The following is a 16,202-nucleotide window of genomic DNA, read 5'->3' on the forward strand; positions in this document are numbered from 1 at the left end:
CTACCTAAACCCGACCCAAACCCGATAAGAAGTATGACCCGATGTGACCCGACTCAAGCATAACCCAACCCAAAACTGACCCACATAGGTTATGGAATTAATCTGAATTGACCCGACCTAAGTTGACCCGACACACTCTTACCCGACCCAAACCCAACCCGTTTACCAAAATTGACAGCTCTAATCATACCATCAAGTCAAATCATACAACTCTACAAGGTCAGATGTATGGAAGACAAGAAGAGCAACAAAGCTAAAAGAGAAGATATTCAACAAAGGCACCTTCCAAATGATCTCATAATTCAACACATTCTTCCATATTCACCCATCACACTCTTAACCCAAGTCAAAGTAGTTTCCGAACCACCTTTCAAAAAAAAAAAAAAAAAAAAAAAAAAGTAGTTTCTAAACCATGGTATTCTTCTATCTCTTCTCCAAATTTCATCCTTAATTACATAAAAATTTTAGTTTTGTAAAAAACCCTTACTTTCTTACCCAGGTCCACCCATTGAATCCCTCTTTATACATAATTTAAACCTTAATCACCATTATTAGGATAATGTTGCAGGTTTTACTAGAAATAAAAACAAATTGGTTAAGTTAGATGTTGATATTGAGGTTGATGAAGAAGAGGAGATTAAAATTGGTAGGATAAAAGGGTTTGTTTGTTTTACTGAATTTTCAAAGTTTTGACTGTTGCAGATGGTTTCCAACAGCAGTCGTTCTGATTCAGAGAGGCAACTTATTTTGACAGAAGAGAGCTAGTTTGCTGCTGTCCACCAAGACGTGAAACTTGAAGGTGCAACCAACTACCTCGACTTTGATCTATGATAACCCTTTTGCTATAATATGAACAACCCATCTTCAACTTTTGCTAAGCTATAATCCATGAAAAAAATGCAAGTATAATTGCTGATAAGTAATTGAAGATTAATTGAAGATGCAACCAACTACCTCGACTTTGAAATAGATTATCATGTATTCATCTTTTAAAATATCATCACATTGTATAACTGTAATGAGGAAACAAAGAGAACTGAAGGCTCTGAAGCCAACTATTACATTTAAGCTATTTGCATAAGGAAAATGCTTTAACAACAAAATTAAGACAAAAAAATTGTGTACTAACCATATACATCAAGACTACCTACCTAATAAACACACTACATATACTTTCTTTTTGTTCCATTTCTTTTCTTTTCTTTTTCCTTTTTTTTTTCAAGGGGCACTTTTATTAAAACAAAGAGGGGATTATACACATTTGGTAAGAGGCCAAAAAGGGGTTACAAATAGGTTAAGCCTAAAAATCCAGGTGATGAAGACGAGCAGGTTAGAACTCCGCAAGGAGAAACAATGTGTATGCTGTAGCCTAATTCATGAACTTTCTACAGTTTGGAGCTTTACATAAACAGGGCACCTTAAACTCGTCAGGCTCGTCGGGATCGAACAAGTAATCATACCTGCCATATGAACATTCCAAGATAGATAAATATATGCAGAGATATAATCAAAGTGAAAACTAAAAATACACAAGTGCGTGCTAAGGCAAGAGAGAAAGAGAGAGATACGTTAGCTCGTCACCAGCTGGAACAGTCATTTTGGCAATAAGAACAATTCGACTCTCATCATCACCTACACTCATAATTCTTGCATAGCAGTTTGGCATGCACTGCAATTATAAATGAATTGATACTTCAGTAAGCAATATTTCAATATATATAGTATAAAAAAAAATAAGATATTTAACTTGTTCCTCTTAAACTTCATATACGGTCCGTCCCAACTCCATAGAATTTGCTTACAAGACAGATAATTCTATTAAAGCAGGAAGTCCCAAACTCCCAATAAATCGGTCATACCCCGCATAAGTAACGAAAAAAAAAGAGAACTTTGCTGAGGTATGAGCAAGGGATGGAAGCAATACAGTAACTGTGTAAAAATAACTTACCGAGTGATTGATTAGGCGAGCTATGTTTCCCTTGTCTGTAGCATCCACAACTACTTCTTCACTGATTTTAAACAGCTGTTGCAATATTATTGATACAAATTAGCACTAGGGCATTGATTGTCAGAAACAATTCATGTTACAATTTCATATTTTCAGAAATAAAGCCACAAATAGAATGTATAAAATATTGCACAAAATGACTAGGGAGTGTTCCAAAATCCACAAGTACAAATTGCAAATTTATTCCCATGTTCCATTTTAAAAAAAGAAAACTTTTAAAACATGTAAAGTAGTATCAAATCAACAAAATTGCTCTTAAACATGTCAAGTAAGGCCACATTAAAAAGCATAATTTATCTTTTTTCATTTACATCCAATGTCCTTTTGTTCAATCTCCCGTTGTACTACCCTGTAAGATCCACAAATTATGCTAAGTCACAATTCAGGTGGCTATGACAAGGTTTCAGGCATACATCTAGATAAGGTTTACGTATCTGCAAATTTGCAACTGAGTGCAAAAGCTGTTCTCATAGTAATTAGGAAACATACTGACACCAATTATTTATACATAATTAAAAAGCGCAAGTTAATTAGTGAAGACTTTACTTCTACATGATTATTAAGCACAAGATAATTTGGTGAAGAAATTGTTAGTCACTTTAATACAGAACAGAAATTTAATTGTCAAATAGAGACTGAGTTTTAGTGCACCAAAAATACTGGACCACGAGTAACTCACATAGCAGTCTTTTCCTTCTATCCGATAACGAGCCTCCCTCAAATCTGCAACACTGCGCCTCACTTGCTCTCCACGATATTCAAGAACCTAAAGAGTGCATGTCAGACAATTTAATTCTGAAGAAACAAGCCCACAATTATTTCATGAAGGGAGAAATGCAGATTGATTACTATATCCTACATATCCTCCCAAAATATCTCATGCATAATGTACAATCAAAATGATAAACTCATTGTAAATTTAAAAGCATCTTTTCCAGAAGATCGTGTAGAGATTTAGAACTAGAGAAATTGGTTCTGAGTGTCATACTTTATGCTTTTGTTTTCATAAAGCAGATGCAGATGCATATCATAACAATTTATATAATTCCTGAAACCAGATGATAATGCATAGGCAGCACCAATTTTAAAAAGTCACAAATATGTAACTTAAAGTGTGAGGATTTGAAAACACAGATATTGTAGTTAACAGTGACAGAAAACTATGGCAGCTTCAAAAGGGCAGAAACCACCATAGAGCAGTTCACCATTATATGCAAATAAACAAAAATAACTGACCATCTCTCCTTCCTGAATGTCACGGCGAGCAAAGAGCCCCCACCCATGTATTCCAGATCTACCAAAGCAAACTCGATCATTCTCAGTTTTCTGCACTCAGAGCAAATGCTAAGCTTCAGAATCAAATTTAAGAAACTAAAGCCAATAGCTATTAGTTGACAATATAAGCCCTCACCTGTAAATGGTATAGCCGCTCTCTAAAAGTTGAAAATGTCTTAGGATATTCTACCACCTGCAAAATTGGAAATGAAAATTTGCCTCACTCAGTTTTGCTCAGGCCCACATAAAGATAGATTATATAATCAAACATCAATGGGAATATATTAAAGAAGTACAATGCTTACTTTAAATGCATTCACGCGTTCCATCTCTCGCAAAGAATGATGACAAGGCATCCTAACTTTGTGAGCAACAGCTTCTTCTTCTGCCCTCTAGTTAGCACAAAATCACAACATAAGATACTTACGAGCCTTTTGCAATTGTACCACAATTAAACTTATATAATTTAATTAAGCCAAAAGAGATAAGACAATAGCTAAAGTGATAAGCATCATATTGTACCCTTTCTCCTAAAAAGTGAATTAAACCATAATTACCATTCTCACAAAGCTAGAAATCACCTACAAGGCTCCAGGTGCAACGTATTTGAAGCATCGGAGGCATCATATAAGTAAAAGGCAACATCCATGAATAAAAATGTAAGAAATTGAAAGACCCAAATAAAGATAACACTATCTTATAAGGCAAATACAGAGTAAGTTGGTCAGGAATCGAACATCATGAATTCCACATCATCCAGGAAACATGTTCATAAATCAAGAATCTCAGCAAGAGAGCAAAATTACACTAAATAACTCCCAATAACCAAAGGCAGACTAAAAGAACAATGCTTAGATAGTAGGCATTTGTCTAGTTTAACAAAATTCAAGCCTACCTTACAGTTCTTGTTTTTGGAACGCTGATATATTCGGCATCGTGCTGCAGAGTCTGGATCAGCTTCACTGATCTGTGTTGGAGCCTCTTCAGGTTCTGACTTCGTAGATGATATTAACCTTGAACCAGATCGTTTTTTACTCTGAAGTAAACTTTTGGTGGAGAAAACCCCTGTCGGGGTTTGTACAACCAAAACAGTGTCTGGATTAGGAGCCCTGCATCAATTATATACAGAATTAGTCCAAAAGGCCATATGATTCTCTTACTTCCTCTTTCCATTTTCCCCCTTTTATTTTATCAAATACCTGTGGTAAGCACAGTATGAAACCATCTTAGTAATCTGTTTCCCACTCTTCTCCAAGCAATGCAACTGCAATAAAAGGTATTGGCAAATTTAGCACCATTATTGAAAATAACCCAAAATAAAACACTCCACACATAAGTTGACATGTAAAAAAGAGCAATAATGCAAAGAAAACTTAAACTTTTGGTACTATTGAAAAAAATGCCACTCACTTGTTACTTCCAACTAAAAATAACTACAACTCCCTCCCAAAAAAAAAAAGGAAAAAAAAAAAAAACTACAACAACAATGCTGGACAATGTAAATGTATACTTGAATTTAGAAAGGATTCCCAATTCATGGTTACTTGGGGCGTTTTGTGAAAGTAAAGATCGAATTCATCGGGGTATATGAATGAAATACCAAAAAGTAAACAATTCGAAAGGTGGTTGAATGGAGACAAGATGATGGAGTGCACACACACACACACACACACTCACATACCAAAAAAAAAACAGAGAGAGATGATGACAATTATACAATTTCATAGATCTCTAAGTGATAAAGCAGTTGCATACTATTAGCTACACTATATATGGACTTTTATATATATATATATTTGTGTGTGTGTGTGTGTGTGAGCGCACCAAAAATTGCACATTTAGTTCAAAAGTATTCTCATTCTAAGACCATTCTACAACCTCATAATAAAATTGCTAACAAGTGATGTAGTAGTGATAACCCAAAGAAAAAAAAAATTCCAGTACCTCCATGCGGTAGCCAGCCCTTGATGCGCACATGGCATGGTAGTAAGTTGAACATTTACAACACTGAGTACAGGCACCATGTATCTGCTTACAAATTATGCACACCTGCAGCTCATAAAAACACAAAGGTGAATAATGTATATGAGCCATATTATATGTACCAAAAAAAAAAACTCTAAGTGCTTCCAGATTACATGGAAATAGTATTAAACGCAAGTAATTGACCTTTAAGGCATTTCAGTTAAAAGATAATACAAGATTAATGGCACCATAAATTCATGAAATACCTTTACAAAAGTGCTTGATGGAATGCTCAATATTCCCATAGCAGGCTCCATCTCTTCATCACTTGCAAAGGAAACTTCAGGCCTAAACCAGGCACAAGTAACATGAACCCATAATGTGTCAATATCAGTAGGCTTCAATGCACCTCCTGTATAAGAGACAAAGTCATTCCATGAGCTTGACTCCAAAACACAAGTACACGGCCAAGAATGAACTTATTCTGAATAAGTCTTCAATAGGAAAAAGAACAGAAAGGGGGCAGAGGGGGTGGAAAAGAGTTCATTATATGAGTGATGTGAATTGGATCCACATCAATGCGGCTGACATGATATAGTTCAGTCAATGCAAGGTCACCTCTCCAAATTAACTAACAAGACAGTCATAAAAGGAAAGCTCAACTGCAAAACTAATTCAAAAAGATAGTCAATCAATACAGATCAATCCTGATCACATGCTTCCGCAATCACCAATGCCTAAATCAGAAACAAACAATGACCCAACAAAAATAAAATTTAATGCAAAAAGGCATTGTATCCCTTCAACGTTCAGTCTAAAATAAGTGCTAGCATACCTTTTACAGGACAAAGGCAACACTCGCGATCAATTTCCGGTGTCTCACATGCTCTGCATACCCATGAGGTTAGATCTCGAACATTTCTAGCTCCATAGCACTCTTGATGGACAGCAATTTGGCATCTAAACACGATCAAATTTAAAATGATTAAATTTTATGAAATCGTAAACAAGGGAAAATCTCATCATTCAGAAGGCTAAAGTGTACACAGCCCCTGCCATTATCCTTGCTAGACAATGTAAATGACCCAGGCAAACAGATTTCAGACAAAGTACCTATTGCAAATAATAATCTTATTATAATCCCAATCCTCAACCCATCTGCAGACAGCACATCTTTCGGTGGTCCATTTAGCATAAACAGGTTCGTATTTTTCTGTAAATGCAACAAAAACGCAGTCAACATCAAAATAGATACATAATTTCTATCCATGTATAATAGTAAAACATATCCTATTATTATTCCACGCTTATGGGTATAAAGCTTTGATTGATTGATTGATCGATTGATTGATATCCAATTACCATCGATTACCTTGCAAAAAAGATAGCAATTTCTGCTTTCGAACTTTTAACGAAGGTTTTTTAGGAGGCTTAGCAGAAGCAGCAGCTTGTGCATGAAATTCTGCCATCTGCAACATCTGAAGAAACAGAAGGAAAAAACAAGTTTTAGTATATCAATATATGTAATCAAGAACAATGACTTGTTAAATTACAGCTACCATGTAGACGGATAAGTCATTAAACTACAGGCTATAGTAGTAATAGTACTCTTGCGAGCAGCTGAAAGAGACAGATAGATGTTAATATTCCAAACATTTGAAAATGAGCTCAATGCCATAATAAGCACTTGTAATCGTAACAAAGCCTTCAAGCTATCATAATACAGAAGTTTTGGCACAAGATGGTGGTTTGCAAGTTTATTGCTGGTACAAGCTACTTTACACATCAGCAACATTTCTGCAACGTGGGCAAAAGGACTATAAACTAAAAAATGTTGCATATAAAGTGCTGAAGTACATACCCATTGCTCCAGTGTCAGCATCGAATCTTTGACCCTAATACTCGTCTTCCAGTTCTTCACTTTCGAACCCGTATGCCTTTCCCACTCACTAAGTTGCTGCTTCTCTGACCCACAGAATCCACATTTGCACACAACTCTAAACAAAGGTAGAGGAATAGAAAATCACTAAAATTTTCTCATCATTAGATTATATGTAGTCCTTAAATTTAACTATGCAAATTAAAGGAATATGAGATGTTGGATACAATGCATAAGGAAGTTGTGGACCTGTGGTATAGGCTAGAAGGGCCATATTGAGTTCAGGATTACGAAACTTTTTTAATTACAAAGTCTATTTCACTCAGTTTTACATGTGGTAATTTGATCTTGCAGTGATATTTTCTACATGATATACAGCAGTACAGGCTTCAGCTATATCCAAATTCACCACAGACAAAGAAAAAAAAAAACAAAAAAACAAAAACAAAAACAACAAAACAAAACAAAAACTCCCTTCCTTAAATAATTCATGCTATTAAACTTCTGTAGTTCTATTAAGGATGTCCCAGACGAAGTCTCATTATCTTTTTAGGTTGAAGTCACTTTATCTCCCTCCATCCATTCCAAAGCCATGTCGTATTTTTTCTCACTACCCACTTTCATCATTTATTATGCTACATTCAATAACCATTCTTATTCTCCTAGACAAAAGTAATTAGAGAAATTAAATTGAAATAATGGGAGTATGTAAACAATTAACAAACATGTTAACGCATCAAGATCAAACAACGTAGTACAGCGCCATCTGCCACTGTCACAACTCACAACATAAGAATGGAATTTGAGGTTAAAGTCATAGCTAGAGTCCACATCAAGAAGCACCTGAGCATTCCCATGACCAGCCCAATTTGAGAAAATAAATAAGTGCATGTTAAGGAACAAAAGGTCATTAATCATGCGGTATTTCACTCTTCAGACCTACCAAGTGAATTATTATGCTCAGGAGATAGTTCACGGATTTTATCACATCTTATGATTAATGGATAGATCATCATAACAATAACCAAAACATACAATCAAATACCATATGAAAACAAGGAAACTAGAAAATTTTCCAGAACAATATCTTTGGGAGATAGAACACTTCTCAAAAGTCCATGCCATAAGAAGAGTACTCACAAATGGAAGCTAGGAAAATATACGCCTTCCATGCCAGAGCAAACAACATTGACCTTGTCTGGCAGCTTAAACTGATCATTATTTTTATAGCACCTGCGTTGAAGAACAGAAGAGGACTTGCCGTTAAACTTTTTTGCCCAAGAAAGAGACCTTGAAAGAAAGGGAAAAACATTATAGGAAGTAATATCTTTTATACACTGGAAAAAATTCAAACTAAATAATAATGCTTAACGAGAAAAATACTTACTTGACTCGAATTTGATTTTCTGAATCTGACAATTCAAAGTTGAACTTCACTTTGCAATCAGGGCAGTAGTAATCGGTGGCCCCAAGATCCTGCCATCATCAAGAGTAAACATTAAACCTTCTTTTTAGTAACTAGAAATTCAATGTAGCTCAGCAAGGAAAAGAAACCTTGAAAAGGTTGCTTGAGATTCTGTCACATTCTGCGTGGACCCAAACTTTACAACCATCACATCTCACCTGGTGATTAAAATCATCCAAAAACAAATTAACTTGATATCAAGATTGCTTTAATAATCTCAAACATGAAAAACGCATACACTGTCAAGATGTAGGTAGTCTTACCCATTTCCCACTGTCTGAGTAATTTCCAATCTTTTTGCAAATACCACAATATTGTTTCAATCTTAGTGACTGAAATAGGAAGGAAAAATTAGTCAATTAGACAAGCATATACAACAAATGTTACTTGCATACCGTTACACACACAATCTCATAAACAAAGAGGATCAGGCGAGAAGGCCATCAGAAAAAACTGTGTTTGTTCCGGTAAAATAAAAGCTTGATAGAAAAAGAACAGAGCTTGTAAAATGAAAGATATTTGCATATTCCACCAACCTTAGCACAAGCTGTACAATAGAAGTGGCCTTCAGAACCTGAAGCCTTTCCTGCCTTCTTCATCTTAAGTGGAAGGCCAGCACCACATCCTGCACAGGATGGTGTGTCTTTTGCTTTCTTAAAGCCATTCTGCAGCATTGAAAAAGTTTAGTAAAACTTAGAAGGTCGAAAACATTTTGGTTGAAACTAATGAAACAAAAATGGCTCAGCCCCTCAAACACGCAGAAAAATTAGTTAAAACTTCAACAACTTTTGATCCCAGAATTTTATTCAGTCATTATGAAGTGAGCTCACTATGCCCGTCCTGTGTGTGAATACTGCATAATTTGTCCGGCACCTCCACCACAGCCTATGCCCACAAATAAATACTCCCTCCTCAATCAGGGCTTGTGTGGTTACTTTTCTTAACTCTACCCCTTTCAGTTAGGATTTGCAAAGAGAAGAAATCACACCCAACACTGCTAGTGAGAATAGAGCACTAAGATCAACCCTTCAAAAAAACTAAAAATCTCTGTCCTAATATAGTACTTTGTATATAGTACCTCCGTTACTAATTAGTTGCACCATTTCTCTTTTAAAGGTCAAACTTAGAAAACTTTGACTGTATTTTTTTTTTTTTTTTTTTGACGGAAACTTTGACTGTATATTATCACTTGTATGTAAGAGTAAACATAGTCAAGTACTTTAAAAGAAAAAAGAGATGGCTAATTGCACAGAATTTCCACAAAAGAAGTAATAGCATGGTTAATAGTAGTACTTCAGTGTGAGCACATCCTTTATAAACCAGTCAGGGCAAGATACTATCCTTCAAAAAGGACTAAGCCAGGGTGCCTAGGACAGCACAAGGATTGTCATAATGAAATTATTTTTTGAAAAGTGTGTATACAGGATCTTAGCTTAAGTCCCAGAAGGAACCATCTACATTGTTCATTCACAAAATTAGAAGAGAAAAAATCTCACTAATTATCAAACTAAGAAATAACCAAATCACGCTCAGCGAGTATGCCTTCCTTACATTCCACAAACCCAGATTCCTGAAGCATGACTTATAACTCCCAGATTGCTCAGACAGCACCACATATCCAGATAAAGATATCATCATAAATCAGAGTCAAAGAAAGATATAGACTAACCTGGCTATAATGGTGCATTTCCTGGTATTGGTTTTTACCAGTGCCCAGACCCCCCTGTGCCCTTCTAGAAATGGAATTCATGCAAGTACCACTTCCAGCTGCCATGTTAATCTCCTGCATTTCCATGAACCCATTTTCCGCCAGAAAAGCCTCCTCTAGCGCCCTGTGAAAGTTGCTGGGCTCGCAATCATTCTGGCAAGCTTGCTCTTGGAACCTGAATTCATCAAAAGAGTACCCAATATCAGCAGACATGCAAGCACAAAGAAATTCAGAGTTACACAAAAACAGAAGTCAATGATCATTACCTGTCCACATTATCTGCAAATGGAAAAAGCCTTTCACGTTTTACCCAAGCATAATCCTGCATAGCATGGTAGTTTATTAGATTCGAAAATCATAAATGCATCTAACATAAGTATCATTATCATTAATAACAAGTAAAAACAAACAGATATTTCATCCTTACCCTTTGCTTCCGATTCTGTGAATAACCAAAAAACATCACACAAACTGCTCTAGGAACACGAAATTCCAAAACCTGTCGAGGAGCTTGCGATGCTGGATTAATAACTATTGCTGGCCAAGCTGGATCATTTTTCCCCGATTTTACCCACACTATATCACCTGGAACAAATTCATCCATACCCATCCCACCATTTTCTCTTCTATGATCCCTCATCAACCTGCCATTATTACCATGATAACCAACGGCAGATTTCTCATATTCCACCCAATGCCCTCTATCACGAATCGACGTTAAAGTACTACGAGAATTCGAGTACCTCCTCGCCTCATGATTCGTCGACCTCCCACCTCTCCACCCATAATCTTCCTCCTCATCATCATAGAAACCATTACCATACCCACACTCCTCAGTGGACGTCGAAACACCACAAGTATCATCTTCAAATTTATGCACATTACCCCTATTTTTACTCCCACAAACCTTTCCCTTTTGAGCTCTAACCCCAAATTTTTCATTCTTCCTAACACCAACATAATCATCTTCATCATCATTATTAGTATCATAATCAAAATCACCATTACATTCTCTATAACTAACAGCATTACTATTATTATTATTCTTACTAGTCTTCTCCTTCTTCCAATCATCAAGTATTGAATCATTAAATCTGGAAGGAAGTACCTGAGCTCGGCCTCTCGAAGTCCTCACTAATGGCGGTCTCGGACTCTCCTTCGCCACCTCGGCGACATGCCGAGTCTTCACCTTACTCAAACTGCCCCTCCTCCCATCCTCCTCCTCATCATCATCATCGTCCTCATCCTCATCTTCATCCTCCTCCTCGGCAGGGGAGCACGAAACCTCGCTGCACCACGACGCTGCGAAACCCCGGAAATCGGCATTATTGTTATTATTATCAGAGAAAATCGGATGAAATCCACTGAAAGGAATGACACCAGCAGCAACTTCACCGAGAAGACTCAAAGGGAAGTAATTCCCACCATTATTATTACTGTTACTACTATTGCTTCCATTGTTATTGCTGCCATTATAGCTCTTGGATTTGCGCTTCTTCCTATCATTGCTATCTTCATCCTCAGTTTTCGAAGGTTGAATAACACGACACCGTTTTAGGGTAGGCATTGTCGATTTCAAGCTCCGTTTGATAATCATCTCAACTATCAAACCCAAACCCAGAATTTCAAATCCGAAAACAACCAATCTTCGAATTCGAAACCCTAATTAACAAACCCTAACATATCAAATCTCACCCCCCAAAAAAAAAAATCTGCCGATGCAGCAACAGAGGAACAATTAACACCCCACTCAATCACAAAAAAAAAAATTACAAAAACATAACAGTATAACAGAGAGAAAATGCCAATTAGGGTTCTTCAATTTCTGGGAATTTGAAGAAGAACCAGAATTAGGCGGGAAATTGGGGGAAATTTTTTTCAGAAAAAGTTGAATTAAACAGAGACAAAAGAGAGAAAAAGGAAGACGAAAAAGGGATCTAATTTTATGGGGGTTCGCTGATTTTGATGTAAACAGAGACAATTAAAAATCCCTAAAAAATGAAAATCAATCGAAAAATGTTCATCGGTTTTAGAGAGAGAAAGTATGGGGATTGACTACTGAGAGGAGAGAGAAAGTAAAGAGAGAAAGATGGGTCGGCGTTATCCTCCGTGAAAAGAAAGAACCAACTCTCGTTACTCTAATTTCCCTTTTTTTTTTCTAATTATTAATTTTATAAATTAATTTCAATTTGTGCAATTTTTAAGTTTGTTATAATTCTTCTGCAAATGAACTATGGATGAAGGTGAGTTAAATTTTTGGTTCCAAAAACTTTGGAATTTGAGAAATGAAATTATATCTTGTTTGTGACACTCATGATTAGTCTTAAATTTATATAACTATATAGTGTAAATTAAATGATACGGTTAAATTTAATGTTATATGAATCTTAGGTATTAAAGTAACTAATTTCATGGCTGCCATGAAAGAATGAAAGAAAAACTTACGGGATTATTTATAATATGTAATGCAAAAATGTATGCATTTTAAGCTATTAGCATTTTTTCGAGGTTAATTCGTAATGTAAGTATGTAACACAATTTCGATCAGTCCGAATGTTTTGAGCATGTTGAGATTAATGGTGGTTTGAAGATTGAAGGATTGATACGATGATGTTAGCTGTTTTCGAATTTGGTTTTTCATGGTTGTGAATTTGTTACTGGCCTCAACTTAAGCTGCAGTTTTAATGGCAAGAGGTTTCTATTTTTATGTTATGTTATTCTAACGTTATTTTCTGTTTATGAAATGAAGGTGGCAAGTTCGTGGTTGTTTATATAGTTTATGTTCACGATTCTAAAAATAGTACAGTTTAAATTATTTGAAGTTTTTAGTTGGTAGCCTAAATAATTTGCTACAGTAATTTTTTGTTATTTGGTGGGGGATTAAGGCAATAATTAATTTGACTTATAAAATAGATTTTAGTAAGCTTTTGTTCAATCAAACATGGTTTGTTCGAAGAATTGTGGTTACGAATTTCTTTACCAATTTTCTCAGTTTTAACTTCATATAATCAAGCAATTTCGCAGTGTTTCGGTTTTTTCTTTTTTGGATAATTTATCACGGTGTTTCGGAGTTTTTCTCTTACTTTTTGGAAATTGTGACTATAAATATTAATTGAATTCGCGAATAACAAGTTTTGCTAGAGAAAGAAAATGGTTGAATGAGATGAAAAAATGAGTTGGATGTTAAAAAAAAATGTCAAAGGACAAAAGAGTATCCCAAAATGATGATGAAAGCAAGAAAACAATGGAAAAGTCTACCAAAAAGACACCCTTCAGCACTAATATGTTATTCTTAAGGTGGTATTTTTGACTTTCTAGTGTTTAAGCTTGTGCAACTTTCATTAGGCTTTGGTAATTGGTATATCTTTCGCTTCGACCGTATATAGATTATTGTGGTATCGGAAAAATCCGGTGTACCGGCTACCGGAGTACCGGAGAAAAGGCGGAAGATCGATTTAGACCGATCTTCCACTGAAGTTCGATATCTGATGATACGAGGATGGGATGGGAAACGCGGTCTTTATCCGGGTTTCCTCAGCTCTGTCTTAACGTTCTAGTTTTAGGGGGGGGGGGGGGGGCAAAGAATTGAGAGCAACCTTCAAACGCAACAATAATCGTGGTGGTCCGTGTCTTAATGCTGCCTTGTATATATAGTTGTGGCTTGAATGAATTTGTTGGTTAGCGTTACTTAATATAGTTTGTATTAATTGCTTGATTAATTAACATGGGACAACCGTGTTTGGCTGGATTACTTAGCTTAAAAGTGGTGGAGGACTTGACTGCTTAGAATCTCACCTTCTGCCTTTTCGTCGAGTGTCTTAGCTTAGACCTTGTCGCGGTCTTGCCTTTGCCTTTGATTGATCTAAAATGGAAATTATTGGTTTCAAAAAGTGGAAGTGTAGATGGAAATTTGTCCAAGAAGTGGACTATGAGGAGATGAGGAAGAAATGGATGTCGGTCGCAGCCTCGGTGTATGGAGAAGATGGTGAATGAAAGAGATAGTTCTTGAAGTTTAGTAGGCTATGAGCCTGTGATGAAGACAATGAAGAAGAAATTGCAGAATTAGAGAAGCAGACTCTTTTGCCATGTTAAACTATACAAGTACAAGTATATGGTTGCTTATATGTTTTTGGTAAGGCTACAGGATGATGACTCTTTTACTGAATTTATAAGATTAATCTTTAATTAGACCAATTTATAAAGAATTTCTTTGTTTAGACCAACATATTCTTGCAAGTTTTAACACATGATAAATTGATACACTCAAAGTATCATGGTAATAAGGTGTCAAATATGTCCGAAACGAAATAAGCGGGTTTAACCCAAAGAGACCCGATTTAAAAATTGATCAAATGGACATAATAATGAAACATGACTTAAATACAAAATGACTCTACCCAACTAGAATCGAGCTGAACCCTAACGATAACTCAAATTAACACCTCTAGTTAAAGTGGACATTTTACATATTACATGGTTTGCTAGTTTCTACTTCCCAACGAAGAATTGTGCTTAAGTTGACAGAAACCAGAACAATGTCAAGGTTCAACCTGTTGCTAGCTTGAAAGTTTTTATTTTTTTAAAAAAAAAATCCCTAATGTAACCCTCCTAGCTCCTACAGTATTATATTTCAAATAAGCAGGAATTGTATGGGTTATAATCCGTGAAACATATACCTTTTGAACTATTTTTTATTCAAATCAATTTGAAGTGTTGTATTCAAGTTTAACAGTTTATTTGCATGAATAAGATTCTTGAGTGATAATGAGAAGTTTTAAATACATAAATATCCAGCCATCAACCTCATAGTAGCGTTAAGCCCCTCAAAAAAAGTATGTTTAAAAAATAGAACAAAGTTCAGATTATAGCTCATGATATACTTTGAATTAGATTAAAGCTTTGGTATTGTTTTTGGTGCCTTAATGATACTTACTCTCACCTAGAGTACTCATATTAGTCGTATATCATATGGATACTCGACTTTCCAACATGGTATATAAAATGGAAAAAGCGGAAATTCATAGGATTTAATAAATTGAGAACGCTAGGTAATATACTTGGCATGATGGCATTGTATCAGGACCAAAAACATACAAATTTCTAAAGAAAGCAAATCCTAGCGTTTGGACAAGTAAAAGGATATACTTTCATGATAAGCTTCTGCATAATATTCCAGGAAATAACCTGTACTAGTTAGTGGCTCATAATATACGGAGTAAACATAAAATCTGAATTAAAGGTCTATTTCTGTTGCAATCAGAGTACCAAGCAGCAAACAAAACCTTCTTTCCTTCTGATTTTTTAGGGGTTGTTTGGTTACACAAAGAAAATGGGGGAAGTGGTAAATCATGAGAATTTGAAAATACATGAGTTGTTTGGTTGATAATAAAAAGTGTAAATGAGGGAATTGCAAATTCATGGGAAACATGGGAAGTTAATTACCTAACCCCCCTAGGTAAGTCAAACTTCCCATGATTTGCAACTTCTCTAATGCTAACCAAACAACTTTATACAATTCCCATGATTTTGATGTAGGAATTTAATTCCCATGAAATACAAATTCCTATGGGAAGTAATTTCCCATAGCAACCAAACGACACCTTAGTCTTAATTAACACTTTGTCTTTGACAAATCATTCAACAATAATTGTTGAGAAACATAAGCATCAAGTGACCCACTTGACTTAGTCTCAACAACATGCAAACTTTTGTCTGTTATATATGTACTGTATATATCAACCTAACCAAAAACCTTCCATCTAGCTGGGGTTTCAGGACTCCAAGTTGCTCCTGTCAATTTTTTGATAGCATGGTAAACATACCTACATTAGCCCTGGTTTTTGCGCCTGTGATCACAAATATATGTTTCGCAAAAAGAACCAACAGCAGTAAGCCAGTAACG

The 16,202-nt window shown here is 35.6% G+C and overlaps 1 protein-coding gene across 1 annotated transcript; it reads right to left on the reverse strand.

Annotated features, from left to right (window-relative positions):
- Positions 1–934: 934 nt before the first annotated feature.
- Positions 935–11,897, reverse strand: LOC110696114 (histone-lysine N-methyltransferase ATX5-like). The gene is made up of 23 exons (XM_021873398.1): positions 10,728–11,897; positions 10,567–10,622; positions 10,262–10,475; positions 9,129–9,257; positions 8,856–8,924; positions 8,682–8,750; positions 8,515–8,603; positions 8,268–8,360; positions 7,110–7,245; positions 6,621–6,726; positions 6,362–6,461; positions 6,084–6,208; positions 5,515–5,660; positions 5,228–5,332; positions 4,483–4,547; positions 4,179–4,392; positions 3,589–3,675; positions 3,420–3,476; positions 3,245–3,334; positions 2,688–2,774; positions 1,949–2,023; positions 1,569–1,669; positions 935–1,460 (listed from the first exon to the last, which is right to left on the reverse strand). Exons 1-23 carry the CDS (start codon positions 11,895–11,897, stop codon positions 1,370–1,372), a joined length of 3,474 nt encoding a protein of 1,157 aa, XP_021729090.1. The 3' UTR covers positions 935–1,369.
- Between the last annotated feature and the right edge of the window lie 4,305 nt (positions 11,898–16,202).

The sequence above is a fragment of the Chenopodium quinoa genome, unplaced genomic scaffold (assembly GCF_001683475.1).
Source record: "Chenopodium quinoa cultivar QQ74 unplaced genomic scaffold, ASM168347v1, whole genome shotgun sequence".
Taxonomy (NCBI): Eukaryota; Viridiplantae; Streptophyta; class Magnoliopsida; order Caryophyllales; family Amaranthaceae; genus Chenopodium; species Chenopodium quinoa.